The sequence below is a fragment of the Montipora capricornis genome, chromosome 13 (assembly GCF_036669925.1).
Source record: "Montipora capricornis isolate CH-2021 chromosome 13, ASM3666992v2, whole genome shotgun sequence".
Taxonomy (NCBI): Eukaryota; Metazoa; Cnidaria; class Anthozoa; order Scleractinia; family Acroporidae; genus Montipora; species Montipora capricornis.
The window spans coordinates 9920570-9933069 of record NC_090895.1 but is presented as its reverse complement, the minus strand read 5'-3'; the positions used below and the strand labels follow the sequence as shown (position 1 = coordinate 9933069).

General features: G+C 36.7%; 1 protein-coding gene across 1 annotated transcript in view; it reads right to left on the bottom strand.

Annotated features, from left to right (window-relative positions):
• The window catches only part of LOC138028355 (run domain Beclin-1-interacting and cysteine-rich domain-containing protein-like), a 30437-nt gene that overhangs the window by 15235 nt on the left and 2702 nt on the right, over positions 1 to 12500 (bottom strand). Inside the window, exons 3-7 of the mRNA XM_068875856.1 lie at positions 11390 to 11496; positions 9949 to 10810; positions 7051 to 7154; positions 5417 to 5467; positions 2251 to 2443 (exon numbers count right to left, since the gene is read on the bottom strand). Coding sequence (XP_068731957.1) covers positions 2251 to 2443; positions 5417 to 5467; positions 7051 to 7154; positions 9949 to 10810; positions 11390 to 11496 — 1317 coding nt within the window. The remainder of the gene's footprint in view (positions 1 to 2250; positions 2444 to 5416; positions 5468 to 7050; positions 7155 to 9948; positions 10811 to 11389; positions 11497 to 12500) is intronic.

The window sequence follows — 12500 nt, the reverse complement described above, 5'->3', positions numbered from 1 at the left end:
GGCCAAGACACACTAAACTTTCCATCAGGTGTGTTACCCAGTAACACAACCTGATGGAAAGTTTAGTGTGTGATCGCCAGTGACAAAAAATACGCAGCCAAATGGCTGCTTTTTTCTTGTAGCATTTACAGACGAAACGAAAATAATAACCAACTAAAGAGAAGAAACAGAAGGTAACTCTTTGTCAAAATGACCATATTCATTCGCCCATGGGCTGAACAATGATAAAATCACAACTGCTTCAAGAATTTCTAGTTTGAAAGAGCAGAGGGTTTGGTTGATGGATGCGAGTGTCCTTTGCTTTATATACATGTACAGTATGACCGATTAATGGACTAAACTGCTATGGAACAAGATTAATAGTAGATTTTACCATCTGGTAAACATGGACATTTTAAAATATCGTTTCCCCTCTTACCTTGTATTTTCCTTGCAGTTAGTCATCTTGTGTACACGTGCTTGTGTTTGAAATAATTACTTAATATTTATTCTTACGATTATTTTTTTATACATATTTGCAATAAGTAAACACAATTTAGTTTGCATTGAATTTCTGATTTCAATAAGTTTAGTTTGAAAAAAGCGTATTACCAGTCTCGTACAACCCGTAAATACTAATAATAGTTTATTTCTTTTTCCCCACTCAACTAAAGCTATGCTGTTATTTTTTTCAGTGTGACCTGTATTGGTAGGGCTCGGATCTTCTTAAAACAAAACACCAACAACAGCTTGAAAACACTCTAATAGCGCAAAAGCACTGCAAATGTGTGGAAGCACACTATGCATTAAACTGCTATTGTCAGGAAAGAAAGACAGAATGATGGAGAAAATCGAATGCTTTACATAATTCCATAAAACAAACTGGCTTTAGAGTTAATCAACAATCTACAACTAAACAACCTACAGCTGTACATGATGGCCACCCATAGCTCATCAATTCTGTCAGCTCTGCTGTGTTTCCCTGGTGATAATCTTTTAAGGATCTTTAAAGATCTTCAAAGACCTGACAAACACCTTTAAAGATGAAGATCTTCACAGGACACTTGAAGGAGCTTTAAAGGTTCTTCAAAGATTTTTTAACATCGAGGACTCTTGTGATACTTCCTTAAGATCCTTGAGGAAATTATCAGGATCTTGCAAAGATCTTACAGAATGTAACAAGATCCACACATACATTTAAAATCTTGCAAAGATACATGTACTCAAAAGGACCCTTAAAAATCCTCAAAGAGTGACTAGGGATCTTACAAGGATCTTATAAGGAACCTATTAAGGTTCTTAATAATCTTTGTCAGGATCCTTAAAGATCCTCAAACGTTGACCGAGGATGTTAAAAGATCTTTAAGGATCCTTTTAAGGATCTTGATAACTCTGGTCTTTGGTCTTTGGCCAACTTTGGAATGAGATTATGGAACTCTCTTCATCCTGACAGTTGCAGGCTTACAAAAGGCCATTCAAAAAACAAATTAGGTAATTTCTGCTTACAGTACTCGCAGTTGAGGATGCTTATGTTGACACCTATTCATTGATAACAAAACTGAATAATCATTACTATCCTACCCTAAAATTCTGTTTTTAATTATTCTACTCCTTTTTTCATTCACTTATTTTTAATAATATTGTAATAATTAAGAAACATTTCTTCAGTCTGTCTGTTGTGTAATATCCCAATGTATTGTTCGGTTTTATTTTATCTTAATACCGTTCTATAGTTAGTTTAGTGCCATGTATGCCATCACACTGCACGCCTCTATTTAATAGCATTGCTATATGCGTGCAGTGTTCATTATAAAATTTAACTGTCATTTTTTAAAAATAAACTTGAACTTGAACTTAAGGATCTTCAAAAGATCCTTCAAAGGATCTTGACAAAATCTTAGACGGGATCATTGAAGATCCTTGATGTTTGAGTCAAGATATCTTTGAAGGATCTCATCAGCAAAGATCCTGCTGCTGGTTGGTAAAGACCCTACAACGATCCTTACTAAGATCTTTAAACAAGACAATTTTTTTACAGTTATATACAAGGACATTAAAAACTTGTCAATTATTGTTAACAATCTCAAAAAGGTTTAAATTAAGATTCATATGAAGAAGAAAAGAGTCATGCTATTCGACCAATATCAGGAATCTCTGGTTCCTTGTGGACTGGAATAGTTAGAGGGATTTTTAACAAATAACATTTTCCATTTAAAGAGGAGCTTGCTTACAATGTATTTTAGTATGTTGACTCCTAGACTAATCACTTACTTGATGAAGTTGTAGCTGTGCTTGGCCCTGAAGTTGTTGAATGGGTTGTTCCATCGCTGAAAGCAGACTGATACCTATGGTTTCGGCCTTGTTTTTTCTCTTGCCTTTTCCTCTCCAGTTGTTCTTTCAAACTGCGTATCTCTTCATCATCATCGTCATCTTCTTCTGAAGTGTTCACATCATCACATTTCATCTAAAAGAAAACCAGTCATACAAGGATAAACAAAAAGAAAAACAAGAAGAAAAAGAAATTAGAAACTAATCTACATGCCACACAATTAAAAGTACTTTTGGAAAAGATGTAATCAGCGACCAAGGGAACTACCTTCATCTATTTTGCGTGGCCTGCATCCTTGGTTCAAAAGTAAATGCAAAATATGAGAGAAGTAGGACAGAAGCAACAAGTCTACTGTCAAAGTCCTAAACAGTACTGTCACAAAGAGAAATCCGCTTAAAGAGAAATGCCATGAAATACGCAAACTTACTATGTAAGGGGCGCATTGTTAATTAAGTTAATTTACACATGACAGCTGTTTATTAAATTGGCACTGACTTCATTTGCATGAGAATATTAATAATTATTGATTAGACCATTTGCACAGTATATTATAATTCAAAATTGTATAATAATTTAATAATTTTAAAGTATAATAATTATTATGTTTACCACTCTTGTCTACCACAATACACTGTATCTGGGAATCATCAAAACTAATTTTGGATCTACTGGGGTACTCCTGAAGAGCCCAATAGCAGATCTATGAAAGCAACACTTGTTACACAGGACTCAAAAAATGCAATTATTATCAGTTTTCAGCTCCTTCACTTTGTATAATTTATGAACATGTAATCTCAGCACAGCTGCACGGCAGTTTGGTGACTGTGTATTGTTATATTATAATAAATATCGTAAATGGTTTGAACCCAGGAGTCAGATCATAATTACATGTATGTATTAAAAGTACGATCGTCCAAGTGAGTGTGGTCCTGAAAAGGACTAGATGTAGATGACATTGACTGACGTTTTGACACCCTGAGTGGAAGTCATCTTCAGAGTCAAATGATTTGTGTAACATCTCATTCAGTAGATACATCTCATTCAGTAAAAACTCTGATCGTACAATGTAGATGTCATTGGTCAACTTATTAATTTTGTGACGTTATTGGTAAACTGTCATTTGAGCCTAAATGTAATTGGCGCATTTCGATCCGTCTATAGGTTATAGGTCTAAGGTCTGTATGTGTGTCATAAAATACATGTATGTTGGGCAATAATATGATAGCGTAAATCAGTGTGTTGTTTGTCTTTTGTTGATGTCATCGATGAGTCGATTGTAGGGTGTTAAAGACAAACAGATTTACGAGGTACTTAAATGAGACCCGACTCTGGACAGCACTTCAACGAAAACTCAACAGTAAACTACATGTAATAGCTGACGCCATCGACATCCGACGCTACAAAAGGCTGAGATGCCCAGTACCGCAACCACCTAAACTCTACGGCTTACCCAAACTACATGTACACAAACCCATAATTGTACCTACTGTATGCATCCTACATTGTATACTGAAATCTATGACTGATCAATCCAAACCCAAACTACAGTCCACCAAAAACTTTATTGATGCCATCAAGACAGTACAAGTACCTGACAACCACAAACTGGTGTCTTTTGATGTGAAATCACTGTTCACCAGTATTCCACTTCAACTGGAACTGAAACCGCCATCAACAACTCCACTCTACAACTCTACATTCTTTTAGAATCTCTGTACGGTGGCCAATTTACATTATCAACTCCGTTGATAAAACCAAATTTTTGTATACTACTCAGGCCTTCTGATAGGGTGCGATTAAAAAATGCAAATTATGCGATTTTTTCAGGGCAGATTGTGCGATTAGAAAGGCCAATTATGCGATAAATAATGTAAATTATGCGATTTTTTTCTCAGCAATTTTAAGCTTGTTTTATACGGTTTCAGGTTAAGAAAAACACTTTTTTGCTGCCCTAAAGACATTTTGAACACAAAGGAACAGTAATTATGTGTCTCGATCGACATTAGTTAGGATAAATAAAAGTTGAAAAGTTGAAAGGACACAGCTAACATGCCAAATGAATGATCAAGGTGCTCGTCAACCACGAACTTCCAAAGATGGTCAATCACAATAGGGCCATACCCCCATTTATACGAGAGAAAATAAGCCGCGGCTTTCTCTGGCCGCGGCTAACAGAAGACTCGAATGTTCACCCCGTATAAATGGTACAAAATCTACGTTCACGTCTTTTTCAAGCCGCGGCTTATATTGACCTGGGAATATATATTCGTATAAATAGTTCCTTTTGCGTATTTTGTACACCGTGGCCAGAGTAAGCCGCGGCTTATTTTCTCTCGTATAAAAGGCCCTAATATTGCACGACGAGAAAAGCATCAGTCCATCGTCCACGTGGAGCGTACCTGTGAGGTACTTTCTTGCTCGATTGTGAGCTGTCAGATCGGGCGGAATGTGGGAACTTCCTTCTTCGTCGAAGCAAAAGCGAGCGTTTTCACAACAAACTTATCCATGAGTAAGTTTTTATCAGTTTTCAACGAAAGAAACTACATTTTGCCGAAAAACTTACAACTTCACTATTTGTCACAAATCTCTTCTACAAGGGAAGAAAGGGAAGGCAACTGTGTCATTTCAGTGTTGTGTATATAAGAGCGTGTTTGTGTTGCACCAATAGAAGGAGACTCGTACCAGGTCCCCGACATGAAAAATAAAGCCTTGATCTTCGAATGAATACGAAATCGAAGGTGACAAAGGTTTTTTAGCCTTTTTCCAAGATAAATCATCTTAAAAATGGCGTATTTATGCAGGAATTTCTAAGAAACGTCTTGATTTATGTTTCATTTTATGAATTTATTGCGTCATTTTGTGAATTATGCGATTTTTCTTGAATTGTGCGATCGGATGCGATTTGAGGTCGATTGTGCGAAATCGCACCATCGCGTAATATCAGAAGGCCTGACTACTTCCCCACCAACGCAGCACCACAGTTTCTTTAGAAACTACCCTCTTTAATATTGAACAAGAGTGTGGCATTTTTTATAGTTACTTTTTTGATGAAAACTTCCAGCAAAAGTGTTTAGCAGACAGTTTCGTCACGTTAGGATCTTTCCATACCTGCTCAATTGCAGCAATCAGTGCCTCAGATATACTAAAATGAGCATTTTCCTGTTATGAAAAGAAATTATTTTTGAGACATTCACTATTTGATTCATGGCCAGTCCAACATTTGCAACAATTATGTACATGTAAATGAACCACTAACACAGACCACTGGACCTGTGTGTTACCTTCATGAAGATCTGTGGTAAAACCCAATTGTCTCAAAATTTCCCAGATCTCATTGAGATCTGATAATTTTAGCACCAGAAATATCTTTGACTTTAGCAGGTTATTCCCAATAAATGCAGTGCTTAGCCTCCTTTACCTCATGTACTTTAAAATTAAGCGGAAATGAGGATTTTTTTACCGCAAGGTTCCATTAGAGTTGCTGATGCTTAAGGAGGCACAAAACGGTTTCAACACTTACAAGACACTCTCTTTTATAGATCAAATGACGCTGTAACAACACTGTACATTGTGTATCACGTAACAGCAATGTTATGGTATCATATGAAACACCAATTGTTTCCAAACAAGATGTGACCATTAATGTGATGTCATGTTACCTTGGCAATGGGAAAGCCCTTAAAAAAAAAAAAAAGAATTAAGGTGGCTCTGAGTCCGCTAGACAGAATTATTTTGAACTTTGCATAAACGTTCATCTTGCCCTTCTGATTACTTTTCAGAAATAAAAAAATGCGGTCACCAAAATCGTTTTTGAGACATAAGCAACTAAAGACAAAATGAAAGGGTGTTTTTACAGGGCTTGCCCATTGCCACGGCGATGCATTATGTCACAATAATGACCGTATCTTGTTCAGTAATAATTCACATTTCATTTGGTACCACAATATTGGTAATACACAATACAACGTTGTGGTGCCGATCCTTCTAATAAGAGCGTCACTTGGAAGCGTAGAAACTGGTTTGAGGTTAGATGACTTATTAGAAGAGGGGGGTTTGAGGAAACATGATTGTAATTTAAGAATTATGTCAATGCTATTGGCTGAAGCAGCAAGCATTACAGGCAGCAAAAATGCTGACCCCAGGTCAATACTTTTCTTTTTTTTGTCAACTCTATTTATTTATTAGTATGAAGACTCACCATAGGCAACGTTTTAAAGACATGTTTAGACTACACTTATGACACAATTACCATCATCAGTTTAATGCAAACTTGTGTTCTTTACAGTTATAATTATATTATTTATTAATTATGAAAAGAAATAAAAGATGAGCAAAATAGCTGATGAAATATTAGTACAAATACAATAATTTGTCTTTGTTGTAAACAACCAAGAGACAGAGTAACTTACTGTCCCTGTATGGATTTTAGAGGTTGATGGCAACATACATGTAAGTGATTGACACATTATTACAGACTGCGCTACATGAAAAAAAAAAGTTGGACAAGCTTTGTTTGTCCAATATATTACTCGAGAAATCACTGAAGCAACGAGCTTGTTATTTTTCTTGACTCGAAACTCAGAAGACTCAACTCGCAAGTCGCGAAACTCGACTGGAGACTCGATTCTCTATATTTTCAAGGATTGAGAATTGAGTCTCACGAAGCACGAGTGACTGTCAAATTACTTTGGAGCGCTACTGTAGTATATAATAAATTAATATGTAGTATTATGGCACTATACCTTATCCATTTCACATGAGCTAAAGTCTTGTGAAGCCAGCATTTCTGCCAGAGATTGTTCTTCGTAAGGATCCTCAGAAAACGGATCACTACTGTACAAAGGCTCTATAAGAAATGATTTTTGAAACACCCCAGTAGCAAAAACAAAACAAAAACCTCAGATAAAATTGTGTACACAATTAAATGTTCAGTTTTGTCTTGTACAGTACTGGCCGCAGGAATTCTAACAGCTTGACTGCGCAAATCAAAATACACGTTTAAGTATCCCTTAGCAATTCAAACTTCCACCTTTCTGCTGCGTGCGATAGCTCAATCCGGACAACGAACAAATTGAATGCTTACATACAGTACATGTAAATGCAGCACAAGTTCTGAGTTTGCTTGCTTTTCAGTAATACACATATGTCAATTGCTGTCAAGCATTTTTGTAGATCATACACTCGTTACAATTATAACTTTTAATTTTTAATTGATTAAATAGGAGAAACCAGATAAGGGAAATTTTGACTTAGCGTGGTTTGAAATGAGAGCTAAGGATTTATTGACGGATAACGGCAGCAATCCGAAGTCAGCCTTATTCCAAGAACACACAGGCAAGGCTGAATTTCTCAAAGAGAAATACAGACTCTGTGACTCTAACTTTCATTGTCAGATTTTGTACATTGCTAAATGGAAAATACATGCAAGCTGCGTGTAATGGACATACGTAGCAATTTTACTCATGTCAAATTACACTGTACACACAGACCGCGTGTAATTTCAGGCACGTGTAATAGTTTGTGTAAAATTTACATGCGCGTACACTGTACATGTAAATCTGCCATCTTGCACGCATTTAACACGTGTGTAGGTGCTTCTATTCCTGTGGCCAGTACTGTACTTATTTAATTTTTGAGTATTACAAATGAATGTTAAAGGGTAACTTTGCTTGTGACACTGAGATACTCCCAACAGTCCAAGTTCATCAACTGTAAGCTGAAACTGCATTGTTCATTATGACCCTTCCAGATCACTAGTATGCTAAAATCACTAAATTAATGACTAAAAGTATTAAATAAACAGACATTTTAAATAACACTGATAATCAGTGCTGCTAAACACTTAATATCTTTAGTTAAAAATGAATGGTGGGCATTCAATGATAAGTACAGTCGACTCCCGATTTTCCTTGGATATCTGTCATACAGTTTAACTGCAATTTTACCCTTGGTACCCCCGGTAACTGGAACCCTTGGTAACTCGAACCTCTGGCTAACTCAAAACAATTTCCTTTTCCCTTCAGGTCATTCTCTATTATACCCTTGATAACTCGAGCAACGCCTGTCAGTACGTGATAGATCAAAACAAACAGTGTACTCAGGCCTTCTGATATTATGCGATGGTGCGATTTCGCACAATCGACCTCAAATCGCATCCGATCGCACAATTCACGAAAAATCACATAATTCACAAAAGAATGCACAAAATTCATAAAATAAAACATAAATCAACAAGTTTCTTAGGAGTTCCTGCAAAAATACGCCATTTGTAAGATGATTTACCTTGGAAAACGGCTAAAAAGCCTTTGTTACCTTCAATTTCGTAAATATTAGAAGTTCAAGGTGTTATTTTACATGTGGGGGGCCTGGTACAAGTCTCATTCAATTGGTGTAACGCAAACTCGCCCTTTTTCTGTTCAGACTAAAAGTCCACCAAAACAAAGTGTAAAAAGCTATTAATCATTCATTTGGCATGTTAGCTGTGTCCTTTCAACTTTTAACGTGGTGCACCAATAGTGCAGAAGACGTCATTTTTTTTTACTTGTCCCAACTAATGTCGATCAAGATTCATAATTTATTACTGGTCCCTTTTGTTCAAAATGTCTTTAGGGTAGTAAAAATGCGGTTTTTTAAATCCTGAAGCCTTGAAAAACAAGCTTAAAATTGCTCAGAAAAAAATCGCATAATTTACAATATTTATCGCATAATTGGCCATTCTAATCGCATAATCTGACTCCTGCAAATTCGCAGAATTTGCATTTTTTCATCGCACCCTATCAGAAGGCCTGTGTACTGCAGTTCAAAACCTTCCAATTCTTTTGAAGCAGCCTGGCATGTAATCTTTGTCGTTGCCTGTATCTTCATAAAGGGTTGCTGCTTAACTCCTTACTCCTGATAACTCAAACTCCTGATAGAGCAGTTTTCAATTGAGTGTCGTAAAACCAAAACCATAGTAATATTATTACTTTAACCAATCAAAAAGGACGGAAACAATCCAGTAAGCCAATCAAAACTCGAAGTAATTACACGTAGCCGACACAAAAGGCGGGAAAATATGCACGCGCGAGCCACAATTGGTTTTGGTTTCACTTCTGATTGGTTGAAAAAGTGGCGCGAAAACTTTGAACCAATCACTGAGTGAAGTAGATGCAAAACCAAAGTAATTAGCTAATTACTTTCGACACTCAATTGAAAACCGCTCTAAGTCGAATCTTTTTCAATTTCCCTTCAGTTGACGGTTCGAGTTATCAGGAGTCAACTGTACTTATACAGGTAAGTATTATTTAAAGAACCTATACAAGATACATGTACATGTAGCTCTGATGTTGTTGGTCAAGTTTGCTGAGAGCCACATTGACAACTACGTATTTGTAAGTGGAGGGTCACGCAAACGATCAGAAACAAGAGCAAGATTAGTCGGGTTTTCCTTCCAACAGGACACAAACTCATCACCCTCCAAATACTTTTTAAAATGCATTACCTGATAAGGTAGAGGCAGGTACAGTACCATACGTAGGCTATTAAACTTGTATGTAGTGTACTACATGTACATGTAGATGAAAACTGTCATGCATGTGGCCTGGCTCTGGGTTTGAACAAACAGAGGGTCCAAAAAGGAAATAATATTATGGCAGCCATACCTGAATTTGCAGGGAGTGATGATGACAACTGCTTGACTGCCGATAATGCCTTCTGCTGTCTTTGGTAACTAGTCTTTGGTTTTTGAACAATAAACGTCTTCTCTTGCGTCTTTGGAACACCTATTTGATCTGATCTTGATCTACTATGCCCCAAAAGTTGCCTGGAATTAAGTTCTGATGTAAGGCCATCAATTGAATTGTTAGGTGTGGCTGGTTTGAAGTCTTTGGTTTCTAATCTACTCTTTCCATCGACCGTGTCATTTTTATCATGAAATGAAGAGTCATTTAGACTGCCAGTACTACTTGCTTTTCTAAGTTTGTGACCTTTGTCTTCACTCTGTTCATCAAACCATGATGCTGGACTTGCTGTTAATTCCTCACTCTCTAACACAGCAGAGAGTGCAGCATGAGCCAATGTGGCCTTAACATTATGTCCAGTTCTTGATGGCATGGTTGTCCTTAAAATTCCTGAGGGCAAAATATTTCTTTCTCCAACTCTGTCCATGTTGTGATAAGCATGTCTCCCCATGTCTTCACTGATTAAACTCGTCCCAGTGTTAGGTAAAAATGAAAAATTGTGATCAAGGTCTGTTGAATATAGCTGTGAATCATCTTCATTGACCCCCTCTACATTACAAGGGAGTGGAATGTCAGTGGTATAAATTTGTGCTTCATCTCCTGGTGAGTCACGGTTATATGAAGAAACAAACTCCTCAAGCTCACTACTGCCACTGTCTGAGTAAACAATTTGAATTTGGGAAGGTGATTCATTTAAATCAGTTCCTTGGCTGTCATTTTGTAGGCTTACATGCAAGTCTTCATCCACTTTGAGACACAGCTCTACATATTTTTCCTTGTTCAACTGGCAAAAGAAAGAACATCATTGCACAAAGGATGGGAAGCATTGTCCCTTACGGTGGCCATTAATTTTAATTTATTTAATATTTTACTAATTTATGGCCAAATTCTGTACAACAATAAATTATACATGTAACATCTAATGGCATCGACACTCAATGGAATAAACACTGCAAAATAATTACATGTATTTTGTAAGCAGCACAATAGTTGTGGACAGGATTAGTTTTGTATGTTCAGGTAATATAATAAGCAATAAGTGTGAGGGTTTCATCAGGCCCGGTTCCAAACAACTCGAAACAGATGAAAGCACAAGGCTGCTTTGGCTGAATGCTTTTATTGTTTTGAGGTGTTTGGAAACAGTGGTGAAACTCTAGGCACAAGTTTTTGATATGGCTTCACAAAGCACCTCTTGTTTTATTTTCAGTTACTTGTATTCATGATGATTGTATTGTAGATGTTTTTAAAATTAGATTCTTCATTACTTTACACACACTTGATTATAGTGATATTGTACATGTACGTACAACTTAATTTAAAGTTACACATACTGTACCTGCTACCTAATCACATGCACACTCACCAAGACATTATCTATTTGACTTAAGAGTTCATGGTCTCTCCTTTCAAATGCTTCAACACATACACACATTGCTTCTGTATGAGGAACACTTCTCAGAAACGCAAACTCTGCAAGTTAAAGAAAGCATTACAAAAAGCAAGTCTTAAATTAAGCTATAAAAGTATTTAAGCCTAGTATGTAAGCCTTGCATAGTGAACAGGATCAAATGGTTTAGGGACAAGATGTTTTGCACGGTCATGTAGACAAATATTAAACAAGAACCACACTTTACTGATTGATGGTGGTGTGCATCATACACCTGTATCCTAAGTATTGATCAGTGTGAGTTGGTTTTCTGTCTACTACACTGTAGACAAGGGATATGTGGATCCCTGGAGACAGGTGTGTCATTAGAAAGTGATCTTCCTATCTTTCAAAGTTTGCAGAGTGAAGCGAATAGTGGGTCACTAATTACTGTACACTATTGCTGACTGATGCTGTAAGATTAGTAGCCCACACATAAACTGCAGATAATTCACGGATTTATGATTTACGAAGGTAGGGAAACCCTAAAAGTAATTTTCAAGCCTTGTTTTGTCGATTACCAATTGACCGCTATTGGTATTTTGCAAAACAGGGGATCTAGCGAGGACAGCCCAGTATCGTTCACTCTTGCATACAGTTTACATGTGTAATGAATTTGGTTTTGTTTCATTTCGTTTTGTGGAATACCGAAAGCCCAATTTGTAATCAAAGGAACAGCCTTTCCACAGAGTTCCTACTGCGAAGTTTAGTCTTACAGTATTAATTTACAGTTTATTTGTTAATTTACTTTATTCAGCACTTTTCATACTCCAGTGCAATTGTGAAATACAAAGTTTTGGTAATGGTTCCAGGAGAATTGGCCTCAAGGCTGAGAAAACTTTGCCCATGTGAGAAAAATACCGGAAGTGGTACATGACAGCATATTTGTGCCGCTGTTACGAGGATGGGTATCAGGGAATTACTTAAAAAAAAGGAAAGTGAACAAACTCATAGGATGAGATTGTACATGTTGCAGGTCATTTTGTTCCTTAGGTTAATTGCAACCAAACTAGGTCATTTTGTTTCAACCTAGTACATTTTATTTTAA